Genomic DNA, 25498 nt, shown 5'->3' with positions numbered 1-25498 from the left:
TATTGAAATTAAGAAATAGCAAGCAAACAACAGATATTATGACTTTAATGGTTGAAACACTAGTAGGTTAATACAATGGTTATTGACCATTGTTTCATTTTCACTTTCATTTCAGGGTGTTTGTGATATAAATGTAGAAGTCAGAATATTGGAAAAGGATATTTAAAAGTAAGAGATTGGTGAGATAGTATAGGTATGAAGGACTTGCCTTGCATGCAGTTTCCTCCCCAACATCACATGTGGTCCCTTGAGGGATACCAAGAATGATCCCTGAGTACGAAAGCCAAGAGTAAACCCTGAGAATCACTGGATATCGCCCCAAAATCAAACAAACAACAACAAAAAATTAAACCAACAGTTAACCCTTTTTTAATTAATATATCAACATGCGATTTTTATAAATTGCACCATAAAATTAGAAGTGACAATACATAAATAGAACTACGAGGCTATAGAAATGAGTAGGGTCTTAGAAAGAACGTATGGTAAGATTTGGATGGCATCTTGATTTGTTCGTCCAAAGGAAATCGCCCCTTTCTCCTCCCAGTCACCAGGTGAGCCTATCCCTGTTCTTTTCATGGCTGGGGTTTTCCAACAACTCCCTTCCTCACTCTACTCTTTTTATTTACCCCACTGAAACCTGAACCGATTCCTGAGGTCAACAAACATAAAGCAAACGGCCCAGTCTAAAAATAAATTTTAGATGGTCAATTTTATGTAATTTGGCTTGAAGAGAAGAGTGAAAAATGAACTATCATGTTTTCCTTACCATCCGGATAGTGTGGACAGAAAGTTAGTTGCCTGGCCTGAGGGTAGAGGCTGAAACCAGTCACTGTGACACAGGAAAGCGGGACCTGTAGGTGACATGTGTCCACTTCAGGACCCTGCCCACACACCTCTCTCTCTCACCCTAAGGGAGCAGTTCTGACTCCAACTGAGGTCTGCCTCCAGCCCCTCCCAAAGAGTGTGTTTTTCGCTTTGCCTTATGCCAAGATACTTCCTTGCTACCTTCATCAAGAACCAAAGCATTAAACTACCTCTAAAATTGAGTTTTATTTAATTAGGACCTGATTTCTAGAAATTGGCCTAAATTAGCCACAGTTGTGGGAAAGCCACTTAATTAGATAGTTACCTTCCTCAGAAATATAAATATGTAAAGTGATCTGTGCAGACAAGAACGATTTAAAATCTGTCTCCAAGTCCTAATTATATAGATAATTTTATTTGCATATTAATTATATGTGTTACTTTGTGTCAGTCAGCAGCAGAACAGAGTTCTAAGAACAGAGACATCTGGACGGACCCAGGCACTGAGCTGAATGAAACTCTAAGAGGCTGGTTTGACACAATGATTTACTTAGACACCCTTCATTAGACAGTGCATATAAACCACTATTTAGTTTAAAGCATCTGTGTGCAATATTTTTTAGTTTTGTAAATTAAATTACTAAGACAGATTTGATTTTAAAGTAGCGTGTTTGTTCCCTTTCTATTTACACTATTACAAATTTTTAAAAAGTCAACTCCAAAAAAAAAAGAGCCCTTTATATAGTATAAATATAAACTGACAAACCCAAACTGACTGATGAGTCAATATCTGCAGGAAATCACAGTCATTTGGACAGAGCCTAGAGGAGCAGATACTATATTTAAATTCAGCTGTTAAGAACCTTAATGATGTGACTAATTTTTTTACATTGCAAATAGTCAATTTTTAACATTATCCTTTTCTTTGATCAAAAGTTCAAATTAGAAAGAAAAGAGTTGTTAATGAAAGGAAATCCAGAATACAATTGTTAATATAGTATTAAAACCCAACTGGTACAATTAAGTAAAACCTTATTAAGAGCCACATACAATTATGTAGAAAATGCAAAATAGAGCTACACAAAACTGACGCAGCAATAATCAACATTCATATTAATGTCTAATTACCCAATAACGTTCAGTCAGACACAGACGCTGAGTCCCAGTCTCTGCTCAGTCCTATCAAATAAGTATTCAAATCAACCATTCTAGTGGGGCATTCCATGCCTTTTGCCTTCTGTTCTGCATTTTTATGTGTTTATATGCCCGAAAAACCCCATGCAGGTCCACTTCTGCTGCACATGAGGAAGATGTCCAAGTGAGAGACAGAAGTGAGTTTCGGAAGTAGACTTTCCGGAAACATTGAATATTTGACATTTCACACTGACAATTCATTGAGATCCTATCCAGTTTTCTCTCCTTTGGGGAAGTGGAGGGACTGGGCTACACTGAGTGGTATTCAGGACTTCTCCTGACTCTGCTCATGAATCACTCCTAGAAATGCTCAGGGAACCAAATGTGGTAACAGGGATCAAACTAAGAATGGCCACTTGCAAGGCAGGTGCTTTAACTCCTGTACTATTTCTCTGGTCCTATAACTTGTCTCCACTTTCTTTATCCCTAAAACAGTCTAACAGAAAGTTATCTGGGGGATGACCAAGGGCCATTAATCTCTGCTTGGTTACTTCTGTTGACCAAGTGGAGAAAATCTCACCCCCACCCTCATAAACATGTTTCTGTGGGCACACACAGGTACGCCCACACACACACACACACACACACACACGCGCGCGCGCGTGTATGTGAACATACATGGAGACACACAGAGTCAACGGAGATAAGTATAGTCTATCACTAGCTGTCTCCAATCCGTCCTAGTGAATACACTTGTCTTTTTAATAAAATTTCTAAATACAGTGTTTAATTAAAATACAACCTAAAAATAGTTGTAATTCATTATTATTCTGAGTTGCAATAAAATATACATGTAGAATATTACTTTTGGGTGGTTTTTGATGTTTTTTTTTCATTTAATTTTTTCCGAAGCTGTTCATGATTGGTTTTCAGTCATACAATGTTCCAACACCCATACCTCCACCTGTATAATTTCCCAGCACCAAATGTACCCAGTTTCCCTCCCACCCCTCCAAGCACCTCTTCTCTATCTCCCTCTATCTCTCTCTCTATATATATATAAAATTTTAGGCATTATGATTTTCCATAAAGATACTGAAAGTTTATCATGTACATCCTTTTACCTACTTTCAACACTCCTTGTTCAGAGTGACCATTTCAACCAATGTTGTTATAGTGGACTCTCCTCTATCTTAACTACCCTCTGCCCCCCACACCCTTGTAGTAATTTCCAGCCATTGACCAGTCCTCCTGACCAGTTTTCCCTGGCCTTAGATATCAGTTTCAGCCTGTTTTTTGTTTGTTTGTTTGTTTGTTTGCTTTTTATAAACCTGTTTTATGACCCAAAACAGAGATACGTCTGTGAAATCCATGCTCCATTTAACACAGAGCAACCCAATCAGGGACTTACCAGGACCAATGGCATCTTATAGAAATCCAACACACTATTTTGTTTTCTAACTCATTTATCATTGGTCAATGATATTGTTAAATTGCAAGGTTTTAGTTTTACACTTTTTTTTTACTTTTTGGGTCACACCCAGCAATGTACAAGGGTTACTCCTGGCTCTGCACTCAGAAATTACTCCTGGCAGTGCTCAGGGGAACATATGGGATGCTGGGAATCAAACCCGGGTCGGCCACATGCAAGGCAAATGCCCTACCTGCTGTGCTATCACTCCAGCACCTAGTTTTACACTTTTAATATGTACACGAAACATTCCCAGCATCAAGTTTCAGCATCATCTTACCACCCAAAATCGAGGAGTTAGTTTTTTTTTTTATTAGTGAAACACCATGAGGTATAGTTGTAGATTTACAATTTTTTGTGCGTGGGTTTCAATTATACAATGATCAAATACCCATCCCTCCACCAGTGCCCATTTTCCACCACCATGGATAATATACCTCCCACCCCCATCCCCCCCCCATCCCACCCTGCCTCTGTGGCAGGGCAATCCCTTGTGTTCTCTCTCGAGGAGTTAGTTTTGTTTTGTTTTATGTCCATGTGTTTTCTTTACTTGTTCATAATCTACGTATGAGTGAAATGACCCCATGACTGTCTTCCAATTCCTGACTTATTTCACTGAGCACCATCTCCTCGAGTTTCATCCATTTTGTCTTAAAAGGCATGATTTCAATCTTTTGTCATGGAAGAGTACTATTTTCATGGGATAGAAGGAGAGAGAGAGAGAAAGAAATAGAACTTCTTTTTATCTAGTCATCTGTAAATGGTCATTTTTTTAAATTTCAGGGTTTGGTTATAGTGAATATGAGCATAAGTGTGCAAATTATGTCTAAATAAGTACTCTAAAATCAGGCTTTCTGAGTAGCCTCTAAAGGCTTCTCAGGGGCATGGGGAGGAGTCCATACAAATTTTAAAGACAACAACAATAACTCTGCCTTCCTGAAACATCTTTCCCCACTACAGGTACACACACACACAGACACACACACACTCGTGAGCGCACATGCGCACACGCACACAGCAAAGTCCCTAGGGCCAGTATATACACTGGTCCACCATTTTCCAGCCTTCCTTTTTGTTCTCTAGAAAGAAACAAATGGTGGGGGGGGGGGGGGTACCTTGAAATTGCCAAGATAGGAGGGCCATGGCATATTAAGAAGTTGACAGGGAATCTATGTCAGGCCCAGAGATTCCATTTCCTGCAAAAGGCCATGGGATGAGGACCCCAGCTCGATGCTGGGGTGAGGTTCCATGAGCTTCCAACCCAACTTCTGTGTGTTACCACATGTCTCAGCCATGGAGTCTCCCGAAGCACTAGGAATACGGGGTGATGCCAGGACTCAATTAAGATAGTCCATATGACGATTACACAATCAGATATGGAATTGCATTCTGAACAACATGTCCCTCTAAAACACGAGACCCAGTGAACATCAGCCCTTCTCAGCAGCATTTATCCTCTTGCCTACCTTTGGGAATTTTTTTAAACAAGGTAAACATATCTTCGTGGAGGGCTAAAATAATATTCGGGAGAAAATAATTTGGTTTCTTCTGCTTAACTCTGGCTGTTGGTAGAGTGGAAGGGCTCAGTGAAAATAACATCTGGCCCTAGTTCTTAATTTCCAGCCTTAGGCTTAATTTCTCGGCCCGAGCAGCAGCAATCTGGCACTGATCTGATGTCCTCATGCAGCTGCATTTGTGCAAAGGTCGTATTTCAGCTCACACAGTTTTCTTTTGCGGCTGTTACCACAAGAGCTAAGTTGATATGTATAACTCTAAAAATATTCTTAGATACAAGCTTCCTGTGACTAATTAATACCGCCTTATGTTACGCATCAACCTCTGGGACCATAAAATTTCTTTTTTGCCTGATTCTGCTAGTAGGAAGGCAGGTGGAGCAAAAGGGAGCAAAAGCCACATGCCCTGTTCGGAGTCCAAAGCAAGTCAATCGATCTGGAGTGGCCACCCAGGATCCCTGTGACTTTCACACTCCCAGCAGTTCCAAAACTGTTGTCACTGAGTTGTTTCCGCCCTCCTTCCCCCGCTCTCCAAAATCCCAGATTTATCATAAGTCAAAATCCAAGCGTACAGTGAATTCAATATAATGTGCATGATAATGTACTTGCCTGTGCTGTTAATGAGAATCAATATTCATGAGCAGTACTTTGGTCCCATGTGCTAAATAAACTCTAATTAGGAGCATACCTCCTTTATGCGCTGTCTGGGAACTCAGATCAGTCAATCAGCAAGAAGCAACCGACAAGTAGACCGGACCCTACAGTGTCATAGTTCGTTATCATCCAAAACGGGAGAAACCGGAGTCAAACAGCCACGCATCATCGAAGCCTCTTCTTACAAGCTTGTGAGATCATTGTTGATTTTGCAGCTTCGCGTGTCACTGTTGTACTGAGATTTCTGGGTGCCAGTGGTATGGCAAGCTCTTTGCTTATTTCACTTCGTTTCAACTGCATCACTAGCCTGACTGCCCTTTTGGTCCCTTTATAAAAGGCAAGAGGCTGAGACTCAGACAGGAACACTACCCAGACCACAATACTAGAAGGCGCCGCACTCGAGGGGGAACCCAGTAAGATCTCATCACAGAACCTTTTCCTGTGAGCTACTGCTTCCTTAGTGAACAGGACAGACAGGGTGACAATGTGAATGCTACCGGACTGTGTGGCTAGAATGGGACAAGTACTTCAATGATAAGTATAGATTTTGTATGTAGGATTTTCTGGGTTCAACCCCCAGCGCCATGCACAGCAAATACTCATGTAAGCTGAATGACTGCTGTGAATGTTTTAAGAAATAAACTGCATCTTCCCACAGAGGCATCACTGCTAAGAGGACAATACCTGGCATTTCACCCTCTAAAGCAGGACAGTGCCTTTTGTCATACAGAGTCCATGGGAAATGAAATATATCATCTGGAGGAGAAAATTATTCAAACAAGCACAATTTTGGAAAAATCCTTTTTAAAATAAAGATCTCATCAAATATTTTCATCATAAATCATGGTTGTCTACTTTACAAACAGGATATAGAATGTATTTATCTTTGGTTAAGACATCATTGATTATTGACAGGAATTGCCAGGCTTTGCCATAAAAGGAAAACACTCTCAATGGCTGCTGAAAATCCCCTTTATTTGCAGGGTCACTTGGATCTATATGAAAGTATCAGTGATTTGCTAGATCCTGCTGGCTAGATACTTTCACCTTCTTTTTTTCTATCACTTACCGAGAGTGTGCTTGCTTCTGCAAGATATTGTTACTATGCCCCATGTATTTTTCTAAGTTAAGCATACTTTTTGTTATTTTAAACCCTTTTTATTTAGGTTTAAGTGTTCTGTTCTTACTTTTCATTGATACACCACACCACTCCCAGGCAGCCCACCTCCCTTCACCAGTGTCCCTAGGGCCCTTCCCAGCCACCACCCCCCATTCCCTCCAGGTAAGCCCAGTTCTGAAAAACCCTCAGCGTTGTCAACCAGAAGACCAATCTATCTGGGGAGGTGGGCAGCGAGCAGGTTTCAGGAGCTGTGGAGCTGGACCCATCAAGATGACAGAGGTTGGGCCTGGAGGCTGCTCTATGCAGACTTTTTAAAAAGGATTTGTGAAATAAGAGAAATGAGGATCTTTGTGAGATTGGCTTTATAAAATTCTTAGGGTTGTAACATTATAGCTAACATTAAGAATTCCAGTAAATTTTTATGCAGCCACATATTCACGATCACGATCACGATCATCCTATTGTTCGTCGATTGCTTCGAGCAGGCACCAGTAATATCTCCTTTGCCCTAGCCCTGAGATTTTAAAAAGTGCCATATTCAAGTCTCTTTCAGGGTTAGGAAAATAAGACCCATCATTGTTACTGGTAATTGGCATATTGTGTACACTATGGGGAGTTTGCCAGACTCTGCCATGTGGGCAGGTTATATTGGGTAGCCTGCCAGGTTGTCCAAAGTAAGAATGAGATAATAAGATGTAACACGGCCGGCCGCACGCTTCCAGGAGCTGGGTTTTGTAGTCTCTGGGTTCTTGGCCGTTGATGGGATTACAGGGCACCCGGGGTGGGAGGGTGGGTAGTTGGTGGGTGTGACTCCTGCCTACTGGAAGATGGAGGATCTGGCTGGAGGATGCTCAGCCCCGATCCGAGCAGGCTTGGAGATCTCAGCCCCGGGACCCGCATGCCTTTGTTCCTCTGCTGGTACCTTCATGCGTGTGGAGAGTGGTCTCAGCATGGCTGTGGCTGGTTCTGGAGGTCTTCAGCTGCTGGGGCTGCCCGAGGTGGGGAGAGAAACTTGACCCACCCACCTCCAAGGGGCTCTGGCGAGGACAGCCAGGGGCAGGAGACTCTGCACTGTTCTCTTCTGGGAGCTGGGTTTTATAGTCTCTGGGTCTTGGCAGTTGATGGGATTACACAGCCACATATTCATGGAAAACAAATATTTGAACATATCAATAGATCTATCTTATTCATCTCAAAATGGCAATCAGCATTTTATAGTTTCTTATTTAAAATCAGAAGAAAAAATGAGATAGCTCTCTCACCATTATTCATCCCCAAAGTTGAAAGAGTTTAGTAATTGCAATAAAACAAGGATAAAAGTAAAATGTTAGTTTTGGGAGAGAACTCTACAGAAACCCTGAATATATCATTTATAAAAATATAAATATAACCCTAAAAATTCCTAGAAGTTATCTTCTAAATTAATAAAATAAATATAAATAATAATTTTAATATACCAATGATAAGTAGTTTAAATATTTAATTAAAAATGTAAATGTAGAATTATAACTAAAAATCAAAATACACAAAATTTTACTGAAAAATAAGTTACAACTATATTATTATATTTAATAATTCTCAAATAAATTATAAGAAACTCCCCTTTCTTATAATTCTCATAATTTTTAATGATTCTGGCAAAACCCTGTTTCAGAAGAGGTTGGAGGGTCCGGAACGATAGTACAGCAGGGAGGGCATTTGCCATGCATGTGGCCGACCCAGGTTCAATCTCCCATATGGTATCCCAAAAACCACCAGGAGTAATTCCTGAGTGCAGAGCCAGGAGTAACCCCTGAGCATCACTGTATGTGACCCAAAAAGCAAAAAATAAAAAGAGGTTGGATTACTCATGACTATTGAAAACAGGAATAAGGAGACATGTTATTATATATTAAAAGTTGCTGTAGGAGCCAGAGATTTAGGGGGTTACAATAGGGGTTTAGCCCATTACCTTGCATGTGGCCAACCCAGATTGAGTTGGCGAATCCAGCACAGCTGACAGTCTTTTGACCATTACCAGTCATGTTCCCTGATCACAGAGCCAGGAGTAAGCCCTGAGAACTACCAGATGTGGCCCACAAAACACAAACAAATCAACAAATAAATAAATAAATATAAAATTGTCTAAGTCAAATGTGGTTTGTTCTTACACAAGAGTAGGAAAACTGATCCAAAGGTGACTTTAGAGAAACCCCAAAGAGAAGATAGCACTACACTGTAGTACTGTCCTCCCATTGTTCATCAATTTGCTCGAGAGGGAACCGGTAACATCTCCATTGTGAGACCTGTTGTTACTGGTTTTGGCATATTGAATACACCACGCGGAGCTTGCCAGGCTCTGCCGTGTGGGCAGGATACTCTCGGTAGCTTGCCGGGCTCTCCAAGAGGGGCGGAGCAATCGAACCCAGGTCAGTTGTGTGCAAGGCAAACACCCTACCCGCTGTGCTATCACACAGAAGATACTCAAAATTAAATATTTGTGTTTATAATAAAAAAAACTTTGAGGCATAATTATTTTATGATTACCATAGTTTAGGTAATATGGTTTCAAATAATGTTAAAGTTCACAGCGTTGATATACAAAGTTGCTGCACCCCACCACCATTAAGTTCCCATACCCTCCACCACTGTCCCTGTGTCATGTCTGGCTTGACCTTCATCCACCCACCTACTCCCACTATTAGTCCATTTTGAAATCCAAGGCCAAGGGTTTATTATTATCCTAAACTACCTAGTTCCTTGTTTTGTTGCGTTTTTTTTGTGAGACATCAGTCTTGACGTGAGCAAGATTGCATTCAAATTCCCAATTCCACCACATGCATCTTATGAGCATTTAAATTTTTGAAGTCGCCTTGGGGAAAACAGTGAGAAGATTAACAAGAGGAAATAAAATCCAACAGGTCAAACAGCACCTTGCCTAGGTTAAACAAATGGATGTTGGAGTGAATATGTCAAGTATGAAGTTAGACATGGGGGCCATGGGGATTCCGGAAGCTAGAGATGCAAATATGGTCAGTACTAGAGTTGGAAGAGCTCACATAAAGAAATGAGATCATTAACCAGTCATCTGTTCTCGGGCACTCAGGGTTTTTCCAGATTCTGGCTATTGTAAACAGTGCTACAATGAACAAACAAGTACAAATGTCACTTCGACTATACTTTTTTGCCTCTCTGGGATATATTCCCAGGAGTGGTATTGCTGGGTCAAATGGGGGCTCAATTTCTAGTTTTGAGAATTGTCCATACTGTTTTCCAAAAGGGCTGAACCAGTTGGCATTCCCACCAGCAGCATTGCATTCATCTAGGGAACATAAAGTAACAAAATAGGAGACTAACACCCAAGAATAGCCGAGATAAGTACCAGGAGGTTTACTCCATGGCTTGGAAGCCAACCACACAGGCTAGGGGTAAAGGTAGCTCAGATAGAGAAGGGAGCACCAAATAAAGGGCATTGGGAAGATCCACCCAGGATGGGAGATGCATGCTGAAAGTAGACTATAGACCAAACATGATTGCCACTCAATTCCTCTTTTGCAAACCACAACACCCAAAAGGAGAGAGAGAACAAAAGGGAATGCCATGCCACAGAGGCAGGATGGGATGGGGGGGGGGGGGGTAGGAGGTGGGAAGGATACCGGGATTAGTGGTGGTGGAGAATGGGCACTGGTGGAGGGATGGGTACTCGATCATTGTATAAATGAAACCCAAGCACAAAAATTTGTAAGTCTACAACTGTACCTTATGGTGTTTCACTAATAAAAATTTTAAAAAATAGAAATGAGATCATTCTTGGCAAGATTAAGAGAAAAGAAGGGAGAGCATAAGCCCTCTACACCCAGTGTTCACCTCTCTAACAATCTAAATCTAATTTCATCCCCTTCAAAGCCATCCTAGCCATGTTTAGCTATATAACCACATGGCACTTATTGAAGCACTGTTCCTTGGTTTTCTCATCCCTGAAATGAAGATCATAATCTTATGGGCAGATGAAATTATTTATTGTACATGCCTAGCACACAGTCAGAAATAAGTCCATGCTCACTATTGTCATTGTAGTTACATTTCTCCCCACTCTCAAAACATGAAATGATAAGGAATTCCACACAGTCAGTCTGTGCATAACAGTATCCATTGCTGCTTTTGGGGTATGTGTGTAAGCATGTGTGTGGCTTACAGAGAAGATGAGGGGTGGCTATAGATCAGTGCTGACGAGGCATGATATGATGCAGGCCATATATATACTTCAAATATTTCCATAACCAAGAAGCAAGAGCAATTAATTTTAGCAATATAATATTTAACCTCGTATATTCAAAATATTATTTAAATATGTCATTAATGAGGTATAATACTTGACTTTTTACACTTCAAATTCCAGCATATATATTATTTTTCATTTTTTATAATTTTATTTATTAAATCACCGTGAGAGCAGTTACAAAGCTTACGGGTTTAAGTCTCGGTCATACAATGAAACACCCATACTTTTGCCAGTATCCATTCTCCACCACCAAAAACCCCAGTGTGTCCCCATCCCACACCCTGCCCCTACCTGTGGGGCAGATGATTTCCACATTACTCTCTCTCTGCTTTGATTACATTCAATATTTCGACACCAGACCCACTATTATTATTTGAAATTTTACCCCGACACTCAGATCTGCCAAAAAGGCAACAGTAGACAATTTGTTTTCTATTGCTAGTTATAAATAGCATAGGACGTCGCGTGGCTGCAGTAGTGGCCACACGATTTTGAAATTCCAAAATTTTAACAATTAAATCTGGAGGGATTTCTGCCAAAACCTTCTGGGTTCCAATATTTGTTCTTGAGCCTCTTGGATCATGACCATTAAGCAGCTTGATCAGGAGCCAGAGAGGCCGTTCGTGAGCGGCAACTCAGGGTCTCGTTGGGGTGGGGAGGAAAGGGCCTGCTGCACCCCCATCCTGTGAGGCTGCGCATGTCTCATCACTGCGGGTCCAAACCTGACTGTCCAATGGCCTCTGGAGGATGGGAACCACCGAGCCGGCAAGGGGGAGCAGGCAGAGGGACTACACCCTTTCCCCCCCTGGGGTGGTCTGGCGCTGGTAACCCATTGTGGGGACCAGACACATCTCTGCCAAAAGCCGTTGGATTTCGAGATTTGTTTCTGAGTCACTGGGATCATGGCCATTAAGCAGTTCGATCAGGAACCAGAGAGGCCTTGCCTCCAATTATATACCTGAGCTGGAGGTGGTTTGTGGGTGTGTCTCCCACATACCTAACTTTTGGTCGTTTACTTTCTTGGTAAACTTTGCCCCAAGTTTTTGGGGTCTGGCCAAAGGCACAGCAGCAATTTTGGGGTATCTGGAAGTCTGAAGGCATCATCAGGCTGCTGATATCCAGCATATATATTTTAATGGTACATTCAATAGTTTTCATTTTTAATGACTTTTTTAAGTTATTAAAAACTCTACAGTGAGAGGTGACCATGTTGGACAACAGATTTTCTCAATTAAAAAGGAGCTCAAAAGTCAAACCTAAAAGAGATGGGGGAGGAGAAAAAAATCGAAAAACAAGGCAAATTGAATCTAAGTAGAGAAGGAAGGCGAGAACATTTCTGCAAATAAAAGACATTTCTATTTTTCTTTCTCCAGTAAATGTTTATTTTCTCATTGAACAGAATCCTGATTGATGATCTGCAGGAAGAGATTGAGAAACAGTGTGATGTTAAAGAAGAGAGAAAAGGCAGACATAGTTATGCAAAATATCATAACTGGGACGAGGTACAGTATAAAATTCCTGGACTTCTAAAAACTACCTTCAATATTTTGTGTCACTTAGTTTTCTCTTATTAAGAAAAAAATCTACCCTCAGTATTTGGTGTCATTACGTTTTTTCTTATTCTTGTTTCTCAAAATTGGTTTTGCTCTTAAGATCGTTGCTTGGATGGAAAAGATGTTGGATAAACACCCCAAAATGATCTCACGAATAAAAATTGGGACCACTATTGAAGACAATCCACTTTATGTTCTGAAGGTACAAACAATTCAAAACCTACTGATTTGTATTACCATTGAAAATGATGTTTGAAAGTTATACTGTGACAGAAACTGTGTAACAATAGGAAGTCTTAGCTGTTGAGGAGTATTTAAGCTCTAGATGGTCATTCAAGGGTAGAAATGGCAGATGGTATTAGTCCAAGCCAAGAAAACTCTATAATAAACCAGTAATGAGACATTGCAGGCTAACCCAGAAAATGAATGCAAGAGTTTATTATGTTCCTAGTACATGAAATATTTCCCATTGATTGAGATTCAGCAACACTAATAAATGTCACAAGGTAAAAGAGAAACTAAAGAAGCACAAGACCACAAAATCCCAGAAGAGTGAGGCATTTCATGCGTATATTGATGGAGATTCCCTTCTACAACAAAGCAAATGAATGATACTCAACTGCTGTTGGATTTCTGTACAAACGCCACTTCCTCTAGCATTCCCTTAATAACTGGGAGGAAATTTCTTACCTTGAATCACCATCAAGTCATTGTCTCCAACTACCCAAAACAAACATAATTCCTTTCAAAGAGGTAGCCCTTCAAATATCAGGGCACTGTACCTCCTCCCTAACTAAAGATAGTTAAAGTATTTTTTCTTCACTCCAGACCACCACATCTGGCTCATGAAGCCAAAATATTAAGAGAAAATTGTATGGGAAAAAATTACAATCTGTTGCATGGTAGCAATAAAGCGAGAAAAAAAGCAGTCCAATGGAAAAAATTTTAAAAAGCCAGAAGTAACTCTAATGCAGGAAAAAGTATTAATATTTTGAAAAACACAGTATCCATGGATGATTGATGGATATATAGAAACTCCAGATGTTATGGCCTTCCCTGAGAATCTCTACACACTTACTCATTACACAGGAGATGAGGGAAATAAAGTTTTAGGAACAGAGTTATTGGACTACATGGAATCTGGGGGTGAGTTCTTGCAATACAACATTTCCAGCTTACTTTTAAATAGGTTGGGAATAAAGATGAAAAGAAGGCTATCTTTATGGATTGTGGCATTCATGCCCGAGAATGGGTCTCCCCAGCTTTCTGCCAGTGGTTTGTGTATCAGGTAAGTGACCCAGCACACTCACACATTTCTCCTGGATTGTCATGTCCCCAGAACTTTACTGAGCAGCAAGTGACAGCAGCTCCAACTAACCAGCAGAAACACACTCTGTGCCAGAGGGAAATAAGCACTCTGGACTTGACTCAAAACTTCACACTTGATACAACTGACACTTTCCTCCCGACTTCTTGGGCTCCCAGCTGACAGTTTATTAAACTGTCACAGTTTTATAAGACATTAGAAAATTTGGGGGGGGGGTTGTGGGAGGGGATGGGGACAGCTACCTTATGAAAGTTTCTCCAAGAGTTATGTATGCAACATCTGAACATCTATTATATAACCTACAAGTGTGGTCCTTCTTCCTTGAGCCGAAAGTACAGAACCTAAGTTTCTGTTTAAATAGTTCATGCACAAAAAAGCCAGTTAGAAACCTGAACAAAAGTGATTTTAAATAAGACTATTATAAGTATCTTCAATACCTAAACCCAGAGGATTTACTTTTTTTTTACACTGTAGGGGAGGAAAAACGTTCATATTTCTTCTACTCTTCTAGGATTCTCAACTGGTCTTTATAACCAAGGAGAAACATACAAATTTATTCAGTTAAAAAGTTTTATATGACATGGAAGATTTCATAAGGAAATAAAAACCTAAAGAGGAGTATAAAAACAGAAAAAAAAATATTAAAGTGAGACACACACACTTGAACTTACTTTTCAAGTGAAAAATCACTCTCTTCTATAAAAAGATGAATCCTGATTATAGTCTAGCTATTCCCTCTTACTTTATTTCTACTGTATTTTGATTTCTACTCTCCAAATCTCCTTCCTGCCAGATTTTGCATCCACCACTGATGAGATGTGCATGATAATGGCTTTCTGGCCATGGATACTTTCACTGGGAATGACTTTACAACTAGCACTGATTTATTCCAGTAGTTGTTTTAGCACTTCCAGCTGAGAGGCCAGAGCCCCTCTTACTCAACCCATAAAGGAACACACATTCCAGGGCAAATAAGAAATCTCTTGGTTCCAATATAGAGATCGCTTGGAAGAAGGTGTTCAAGAATGATAAGATATTTAAGGCAGCCAGAAAGAAAGTCCAAATAACTTAAGAAACTTCAGTTCGATGCAAGAAAAATGTTGGTGGGTCAATTTCAATAGTTTGAGTTTTTAATAGAAAGCTTTTTCTTTATTTTTACATAGAGCTAACTTATAAATCTTCCCCAATATTTACAGACTCTATCTATATTGACCTAACAATATTAAATCAAATTATTCCCTAATTTTTACTGCTGGTTTCAGACCACCATTCATTGCAGGAAATATATTTCCTATATAATGTTTTTAGCACTTCCAATCTCAATGATCATTGAAAGAATGTTTCATTCAATTACTTTCTCTAGTCTAAAGAAGTGTCATATCTTTCTGTCATCTACATGGGTCAGTAACTTTTGTACAATTTAGAAAAAAATATGGTTTAAGTACTTTGGGCAAAATGAAGAACTGCAGGATAAAACAGCTTTTCATTTCAACCAAAGGTTTTTAGATGGTAACAAAACTTCAACAATAGCTTAAGTTTTTTTTTCTATGCCTACAGGCAGCCAAATCTTATGGGAAGAACAAAATCATGACCAAACTCCTAGATCGAATGAATTTTTATGTTCTTCCTGTGTTCAACGTTGATGGATATATTTGGTCATGGACACAGGTAGGTTTTCATTCATAGATTGATCGTACTTATTGACTTTATGACCACTGATCATCATGTGACAAGTTTGTGTAATCAGCAAATTCCAACTCAGATGAGTATATTGTTTTATAGTCTCAATTTCAGACAAGAGCAAACATGACTTCCTGGTTGCTTGTGTATCCTTGAAATCATACGACATTTTTGTTGCTAAAGCTAGTACTGTGGGGAAAAAAATGAAGTAGTAATTTTATATGATATGATATAGCATAGCTAATTAAACAAAAATTATAAATAAAAATTGATATGGACCAGAGAGAAAATACAACAGATAAGGAGCTTGCCTTGCATTGGCCAACCTGGGTTCAATCCCTGGCATTGCTGATGGTCCCCTAAGAAATGCTAGGAGTGACTAACCTTTGAGCACAGAACCAGTAATATATTTCCTAAGCACCATTAGACGCGGCCCCTGCAAAAATAAAAATAAATAAATAAATACAATTAATTAAAAGGCACTATATACAGTGATTGTAAAGCAAATGTCATTGTACCCTATCAATTTGAGGCAGCGTTTAAGGTAAAATAATTATATCCAAAAAATTTAATACAGTTATCTGTTATTAAACAGGAACCTTTATTGTCCCCTTACTGTTTTATAAATAAGATTAATAATAAACATCCACACTGACATAGAATACCAAATTATTTTATGAAAATTATGCTCCAACCCTTTGAGCTATATTATATCTGAATTTCTAAATAGTGAAAGGTGTAATAAAGTTAGTATCTAAATTACAGGCAATTTTAGAGTACTTTTGATTTTTTTTGTTTTTTTGCTTTTTGGGTCACACCCGGCAATGCACAGGGGTTCCTCCTGGCTCTGCGCTCAGGAATTACCCCTGGCGGTGCTCAGGGGACCATATGGGATGCTGGGAATCAAACCCGGGTTGGCCACGTGCAAGGCCAACGTCCTACCTGCTGTGCTATTGCTCCAGCCCCTGTTGATTATTTTTTAAGACTGAAAACTAACCAGCAGGTTTTTTTTGAAACTATAGAATGGCTTTATTAAGGTCCTAGAGTGTTAATGAAAAACTAAATTTCTGAAGTTGTTGCAAATTATAATTTTAAAAGGCATTTTTCCTTTATAATAAAGGGATGCAAGGTAACTAGACTTTTAAAAAAAAAAGGTTGTAGATACGTGCTGAAAAAATACAAATGATCAAACTGAAAAAAGTGAGTGTATCTATTGTGTAATGATGTAATCACTTCCATCATTCAATACCGCAGGATCGCATGTGGAGAAAAAATCGTTCCAAGAACCAGAACTCAGAATGCATCGGTACAGATCTCAATAGGAACTTCAATGCTTCCTGGGATGGTGAGTAACAGACTTGATTTCAAGAGACAGTGCAATAAAGCGTGTTTAGCCACTGAATTTTGCTAAACCACCTACTTATTTAAGGAAGCAAAGATTGATCTTGGTTGGGTGAATGTTACTTCTCCTACCTGCAAAATAAAACGATGCCCCACTACCGCAGAGGGATTCTGAATGATTTGTTGTATGGGAGGAGAGAGGATCCCGGGGACCCAACCATCTTTACTCGTTACATCAACTTGGCACACTCCAGACGCACAGAACGTCATACAGTCTGGAGTGAGATCTCAGTTCCCCTCCCTCCTCTTCCTGGTCTTATAAATTGGAGAAGCACCATTGGTTAAACCCAACCTACAAGTGGTTCTTAGATGGTTTGGGAAAAGAGACATCTAAGGCACAGAGCCTGCTCATGGAAATAGCCCGTGCTAGCAGAACTCACACCATCAGGAGACACACTGGTCAGGAGAAATTACACGAGTCCCATCCGTGCAGGTTGTCCTTCCCTCATTTTCTTGAACTGCGACCCCAGCATTTAGTCCTGCTCTGCCATGATAAATAGGATAGTAAGGTGGGGGCAAGCTGCCTGCTGAGGCAGGTCAGATACTCAGGCTCCAGGAATGATGCTCGCCCACCCCACAGTAGTGCCCAGGTTGAACTGGACTGTGGACAAGATGACCCCAGACTGCTGGGTATGACTCCTGTGACCTGGGAAATATTAGAAGTGGGAAGCCAGCAAAGCTAGGATACCCCAGGGGGCCTCAGCCTGCGATGCTGTGACGTGCGTGAACCAGTAACCTACAGTCAGTGGGACTTTAAGTCTGGCTCACACGTTCTAAACATTTCGGGAATCCCCCTGGGAAGAGGCAGGGGCTGCGCGATGCAAGTAGGGTGGGTTCTCATGTACCCATGTTCTCTGCAGCTTTACCTGTCACCAACAACCCATGTTTTCCTATCTATCGGGGCCCCGCGCCGGAATCGGAGAGAGAGACAAAAGCTGTCACTGACTTCATCCGAAAACACCAGCAATCTATCAAGGCCTACATCACCTTCCATTCCTACTCCCAAATGCTAATGTACCCCTATGGATACACCAAAGAACTGCCCTCAAACCACAAGGAACTGGTACGTAGGGGGAAGTCTACGTTCATGCCTACCCCCCATTTTAAATCAGCTCCTTATGAACTACTTGAGTTGTGTAATGCTGAAGAAAATAAAGGAAGAAATTCACTTTATTAGAGTTAAAATCATCTTCAAATTAACTTTTCATTTGATAAAAGTACATAGGTAATAAGATCTTTCATGCAAAGTGATTATGCTAATAGTGATATAGGTATCACTGTATGACTGTCCTCCCGTTGTTCATCAGTTTGCTCCAGCGGGTCCAGTAACAACATTGTGAGACTTGTTACAGTAATATATGACTAAGCCTAAAATTCTGTTACCACACAGATTATGATTTAGCTAAGCATTTACCATGATTATACATATGCCACAACCTAGAGCAAAGGTATCTACTTTAAAAACATTTGTCAGGATCTCTTTGATAGTTCTTAATATTTTATTAAATTAGTTTAATTTTAGCCTCCTGATTCATTGGGAAATGAAATTAATTATTTTACTTTCTAAAGGAAGAACTTTATGTTTGGAAAACCTTCCACAAAGAATGAACTGTTTTTCTGGGACTATTACCACTAATATATTTTTCTTTCCCTTGGAGATAATTTTATTATCTTAGTTTTATTTTAAAAGAGAGAGGGAGAGAGAGAGGGAGAGAGAGGGAGAGAGAGAGAGAGAGAGAGAAAGAGAGATGTCCACATGTGGGTTTCAATAAATCAGAATATCTGACAGGCTGAATGAATGGAAACAAAGGAAATAGTTTTAATTACTGTAGAAGAAAAGAAAACAGAAAAAAATTAACATCGATCGCCTGGTGGTTGACAAATATAACAACACACTCAGTAAGAGCTATAATTCAAATAATGCTTCATAAAATTAGTTTTCAAGAAATAAGAGGTCAGATTGTCATTCTGACTTCACTCAATTGTATTCTGCACAACAGCATTTAATTTGAAGTTGAGCTGAGGTTTGAACCAGTCATTAAAACCATCTATAATTATACTACAAAGAAAATAGACAAGCGATATATGGCTCATTTATTTAACCAATCAAGTTCAGAATTTACATCCATGAATTTGATCAATTTATGCAAAGATGAAGCAACTTGACTTTAATCTGCCTTTAGGAAAAGAAAGCCTATGAAAATATAATATTTATCAATAAAATTATAGACAAATACATAGAACAAACTACTTTGAGTAAAGAGTTAATAGACAAAAATTAAACCAACTGAGAAAAATCATTTGTTTATATACAATATATTTAAAGACCTAAAATAATCTTCATTTAGAGTTCAAATTTGTTAGTAACTATAATCCATTAAAGTTGATGCCAATAATCATTCTCAGAATACAGAACACTAAAGAGCATAGGAAAGCATCACATGGCATTCTGGAAAATGAACTCTAAGTTAACAAATTTTTTAAAATGTTTACTTTTGATTGAGAAACCATTGATACTTTAAATGAGATATCACAGTTTACAAGAGTAATGAAGAGCAGGAAAAAATAGTTTATCTGATAAGGCACTTACTTTGCATGCAGCGTACTGGGGTTCACTAGCACTCACACACAGTACTCTGAGCATTTCCAGGAGTAATACCAGAGCACTGCAAGGTGTGACCCAGAAACAAAGAAATTCAATAATATTGAGTTATTACAGTTGCAAGGCCATTATACCAAAACCCCCACCCGTGTTTCAAGATGCCTCTACCATTATCCCACAGTCCCTTTCCCTGCCCTCCACCCCTCGCTCCCTAGTACTTAGTTCTATCGATCATGTCTCAGAGTTTGTTTGAGCCAAATTGTCTAGTATTTATTTATTTATTTATTGCTTTTTGGGTCACACCCAGCAATGCACAGCCAAGTCACTCTTGGCTCTGAACTCAGGAATCACTCCCGGCGGTGGTCGGGGACCATATGGGATGCTGGGAATCGAACCTGGGTTGGCCGCGTGCAAGACAAACGCTCTACCAGCTCCAGCCCCTGTCTGGTATTTATCTTTTACTTCCTAACTCACTGCACCAAGCATGACACTTTCCAATCCCATCAGGTTGCAGAAGGCTTCAGAAATTCAGTTTCTTAGAGCTGATTGGTCTGTCTGCAGACCACTATTTCCTGATTCGTTCATCTATTATTGGACACGTGCTGGTTTCCAGATCTTGGCAATTGTAAGAAGTGCTGAGATGAATATAGATGTACATGTCTTTTTGAATTAATATTTTTCTATTTTTGAGGTATCTCCCTGAGGTTATATAAAAGTTATATTCACAATATATTGAGGTGGCTACAACCTATTTTTCCAGAGAGACTGAACCCTGCGGTGGTGCCACCAACAGTGAATGTAAAGTCCTTGTCACCACATCCCCACCAGCACTATTTCCAGTCTTTATTCATATAGAACCTTCTGGTATTCGTGTTTTTAAACAGGAGACAACTGCCCTCTTAACCCTTAAGATGCTCAGATCCCAAGTGTGTAAATCCTATAATGATAAAACAGGAAAGAACAAATGGGAGACACTGACTTTGGAAAGACAATTACTTGAAACCCAAAAAAGAAAAATCTGATAGAAAAAGAGTATGATTTCTAGAAAGAACGATGGAGGAGACAGGAGGGAAGAGGGGGAAGAATGCGAAAGAAAGAAATGCTGGGGCTGGAGCAATAGCACAGCGGGTAGGGCGTTTGCTTTGCACATGGCCTACCCGGGTTTGATTCTCAGCATCCCATATGGTCCCCAGAGCACCCCCAGGAGTAATTCTTGAGTGCATGAGCCAGGAATAACCCCTGTGCATCGACAGATAGGACCAAAAAACAAAAAAAGAAATAAATGAAAAATGAGGTGTTACTATATATTACTGCTTCACCTTGAAAAGAATCTCTATGTTGTCTTAGTGAAAATTAATTTCTCACTCAATAATTTATTTTGATCTTCAAATGTCAAATAAGCAATAAGATAGTTTATTTGACATTTAATAAAATTTTATCAAATTCAATTTAATAAATTAATGTTATTAGTTCTTTCCCCCATCCCCAACAACAACAAAAATAATGTTATTAAATGGTATTTTATCATTCCTCTCTAATGGCCTTTTTCTCTCCAGGACAAAGTAGCAAAGATCGGTGCTGAAGCTGTAGCCACTCGATACGGAACCAGCTATATCTATGGCCCAATAGCATCAACAATTTGTAAGTTTTCCATCACATTTACTGGCTCAGTTTCTCCAATTATCTTTTCACAAATATGTAAGAGAATGGTATAACAGGCACAAGGGTGAGCACATCCAGAATCATTCATTTAAACTCCAGTTTTTCAAAAGGAAGTTCGGAATCATGGTATAAATCTAGGGGTCAAAGTCAGGTCACTGAGGGAAGGGATGAGATTATTATAGAAACTAATACTGGACTTTTCACGAGATGCAAGCTCAACAGAAGTAATTAAGTCCAAACAAATTTACAGTATAATTCATCTACCTACCTTCAACAATGTTTAATCCTCACAGGAACTAATACCAATTAGGATGGGGTCCAAACGGTTTGGTTTTGTTTTCATTTTTTTAACTACTTAAGTACTGAAGTTTTCTAACTACTTCGACTCTAAAAACTGCTTAAGTTTTTTTTAACTACTTGGACTCTTTCTTCCACTGATTTTTATTAGTGAAACACCATGAGGTACAGTTGTAGACTTACGAATTTTTGTGCTTGGGTTCAGTTATATAATGATCGAGTACTCATCCCTCCACCAGTGCCCATTTCCCACCACCACTGATCCCAGTATCCCTCCCACCCACCCCCCATTCTCCCCCCCCACAACACCCTGCCTCTGTGGCAGGGCATTCCCCTTTGTTCTCTCTCTCCTTTTGGGTGCTGTGGTTTGCAAAAGAGGCATTGAGTGGCAATCGTGTTCGGTCTGTAGTCTACTTTCAGCATGCATCTCCCATCCTGGGAGGATCCTCCCAACACCTTTTACTTGGTGCTCCCTTCTCTATCTGAGCTGCCTTTTCCCTAGCATGTGCAGCTGGCCTCCAAGCCATGGAGTGAACCTCCTGGTCCTTATCTTGGACAAGCCAATTTTTAACCTACTGCTTCTGCCAAGATTTCAAAATTTATGCCACATTCCTTCTATTGAATGACTGAATGAAGCCAAACATATTCCGCTGAATACCTGTACCTTTTCCTACCCTCCTTACCAGCCTGAGCACTGACTTTATTAATTACTAATAATAATTCCATTTTCCCAGCCATCTAGATTGAAACCTTAGTCATGTTGATCAAATTCTGTAACTCTTCCATTACAGTATTTCTTCCCTAGCCTCTTCCATTCTGCTCCCAGCGTGCTGACTTTGCACTAGTTCAGTCTTTCCATTCATAACCCTTCCCAATTGCTGTCTGCTCTCCCCTGTCCAAATTGACCCTCGCCAAAATGATGAACAGAACCACAGTGATTGTTCTGGCCTCCCAAACAAAACTGAAACACCTTGTCCTGATTTACCTGATATTCTGAGTTTCATTCCACGAACACACCGCTCTTGATTCCAGGCTTCTGGATCTCTGTGACCTCAACAGCCTGAAAAATGCCTCCAGTCTTTACTAACCTTGTGGTTCACTCATTAGATTGCTTTCTTCCATCACCATCTGGAAAAACACAAGCCTTCTGTCAAGACTCTCCTCAAAAATACCACCTCCATCACAGAGGTGAAATGCAATCTCTTCACCCGTCCTAAACTTTTCCCCTTAAGACCTGGTAAGCTCTGGTTCCTTTCCCACCCTGACATATTCTGCCCTCTCTCCTGATTAATATCTTTGACATCATTCCCAAAGCTTTCAGTAGCATTTTCTTATCTTTCTACTCTGAATCACCCACCCTTCTCAGTGAGAAGGAACAAGCATTGTTAATATTAAAGTTTTAATAAATATTTCTTTTCGGGGGGGACGCTGTTTCGGAGACCACACCTGGTGGTGCTCAGGGCTTACTCCTGGCTCTGCACTTAGGAATGACTCCTTGGCAATACTCAGGGGACTATCTGGGATATTGGCAAGCAAACCCTGTTTGGCCATATACAAGGCAAGCCACCAGGTTATTGTTCCAGTCCCTTAATATTTCTTGCTTGAATGCTTAACATTATCTCTTCCATCTTCCTATCAAAATATCCCTTTCTTTTTCCTTTCTCCCTTAGAATTTTGCACTCTGGTATTTCAGCCTGAAATGTTTTTGTCAGTAAAACTTGTGTCATATTCTAGAACTTACTTCTATTCCACAAATGATTTGTGCAGCAAAGAGTTTCCTCCATGATATAAAACAAACTAATATGAACACATGGATAGTTTGAAAGGAATGAAGAAGGTGCTCGAACACAGGTCCCGCTGGGTGGTAGAATTTACCAGAAAAGCAAGACAGGTTAGACAGAGAAGGGTCAGTGGATTGAATGGGGGCCTACTGGTCAGATTGAGCCAGCAGAGGCCTCAAAGGATAAAGACCCATTTGGCACAATTTTGGGGGTCTTTCATTGTGTGTGTTTGAGCTGGCTAAGTGGAAGTTTTTGCTTTTCACAGATTAGTTGATTTGGGGAGGTAGGTGAGTAGTTATGTAGGCAATCCTGGAAACTAAACAGCAGAGTTGAGCAACAATGGAAACTGTAGAACCTCCTGGACACAGCTAAATCATTTTAGCAGGCAAACATTTAAGCCCGCTGATCATGCTAGTAGAGACAGTACTAACCTGTCAAGCATACGGGTCTTAAACAATGAGTCTTGCTGCACTCATTTGTAGAATATAAAATAACATAATATGAGACAGACACCCAAGGACAGTATAGACAAGGACCAGGAATATTACTCCATGTTTTGAAGCCTGCCTCATGAGCTAGGGGAGAAGGCAGCTGGGATAGAGAAGGGATCACTAAGTCAATGATGGTGGAAGGAATCATTCGAGATGGGAGATGTGTGCTGAAAGTAGATAAAGGACCAAACGTGATAACCTCTCAGTATCTGTATTGCAAACCATAATGCCCCAAAGTAGAGACAGAGAGTATGGGGGAAACTGTCTGCCATGAAGGCAGGGTGAGGGGTGGGATGGGATATACTGGGGACGTTGGTGGTGGAGAATGTGCACTGCTGGAGGGATGGGTGTTTGATCATTGTATGATTGAAACTCAAGCATGAAAGCTCTGTAACTGTCTCACGGCGATTCAATTTTAAAAAAAGAAAGAAAGAAAACTAAAAAAGAAAAAGTGCGTCTTGGTAAGGGGGCTTTTCTAGACCATTTCATCGTATCAACATGCTCTTATCTAAATCTTAAGTTTCATAACCCATGGGTATGGGTTTATATTTTCAATCTTTTTAATTAAATAATAGTCTTCTTAGTAACATTTCATAAATGCTGACAGGAAAAAGTCAGATTTAGTGACATCCTCATAACTAGTTTAAGCTTCCTTGGTTGGTTTTCTAATGACAAATCGGTTTAACACTAGTAACGTGATTAGCAAGAAAATTGATATACTGAGTACAGAGATAATGTACTTTTGCATTATTTGCGTGCATCGATTCTAGTCCTTGCTTCCTTCCTTGCTGCTAGCACTTACTCAGACCTCCTCTCTCTGCCACTCTATGTGCCCATGAAACAAAGTCAGTTCGATGGCTGGCCCAAGTAGAATGTAATTTTAGAAATACAGCACATATTTAAGATATATGGTGAATCCCAAAGCCATGATTACTTTTTGTCCTATGCTGTACATGCCACTACTTCCATTCATTACCACAATTAACTGTGCACATAATTATTTTTACTGCTAATTTTATGCCAGTGAATTTCCATTTCAAGAAAAATGCTGCATTTGTTTCTAATTAAATATTTATCGCTTATGTTTTACAGACCAAACAACAGGTTCTTCCTTAGACTGGGCTTATGACCTGGGCATCAAACACACATTTGCCTTCGAGCTCCGAGATAAAGGCAGATTTGGATTTTTGCTTCCAGAATCTCAGATAAAATCAACTTGTAAGGAGACCATGCTAGCTGTCAAATTTATTGCCAAATTTGTCCTCAAGAATAGTTCCTAAAGGATTGCCCGTAGCTTGGGAGACAATTAACCCTTCTTAGATTCTTTCACCAGAAAGTAATCTTCAGTTAGCCCTAGAGGGGTTGCCATGCCATTTTTGCTCACTTAACTCCTATCTATTTCTTATTGTCTTTTATTTACTATTATTTTGCAAGGCCTTAGCAAAGTCCTTTTTAAGAAAAAGCTTTTGACTGCCTTTCTTTGCTCCCTTTAAAGTTTAAAGCTAATGCATACTATTTTGAGCAATTAGGAAGACGATATATATATATATATATATATATATATATATATATATATAAAGTCGTCGGGGAAGAAATGAAAACCTTTTGTTTCCCCAGCATTTTTATGATGTAGGTTCATCATTTCATCTACAGATGGGAATAAAAATAAAATGCATTCTCATGCTTTAAAAATGCCTCTTCTCTCTTTTAATATTCTTCAAATCTTACTGTTAGCATTCATAG

The 25498-nt window shown here is 39.7% G+C and overlaps 1 protein-coding gene across 1 annotated transcript in view; it reads left to right on the top strand.

Annotated features, from left to right (window-relative positions):
* Positions 1 to 25294, top strand: part of CPA3 (carboxypeptidase A3) — a 31659-nt gene extending 6365 nt beyond the window's left edge. Inside the window, exons 4-11 of the mRNA XM_056121917.1 lie at positions 12361 to 12463; positions 12615 to 12716; positions 13704 to 13802; positions 15399 to 15509; positions 16776 to 16866; positions 17783 to 17985; positions 21081 to 21165; positions 24848 to 25294. Coding sequence (XP_055977892.1) covers positions 12361 to 12463; positions 12615 to 12716; positions 13704 to 13802; positions 15399 to 15509; positions 16776 to 16866; positions 17783 to 17985; positions 21081 to 21165; positions 24848 to 25035 — 982 coding nt within the window. The 3' untranslated portion in view covers positions 25036 to 25294. The remainder of the gene's footprint in view (positions 1 to 12360; positions 12464 to 12614; positions 12717 to 13703; positions 13803 to 15398; positions 15510 to 16775; positions 16867 to 17782; positions 17986 to 21080; positions 21166 to 24847) is intronic.
* Positions 25295 to 25498: the final 204 nt, after the last annotated feature.

Source organism: Sorex fumeus, unplaced genomic scaffold (genome assembly GCF_029834395.1).
Source record: "Sorex fumeus unplaced genomic scaffold, SorFum_2.1 ptg000044l, whole genome shotgun sequence".
Lineage (NCBI taxonomy): Eukaryota > Metazoa > Chordata > Mammalia > Eulipotyphla > Soricidae > Sorex > Sorex fumeus.
This window is presented reverse-complemented; position numbering and strand designations above follow the sequence as displayed.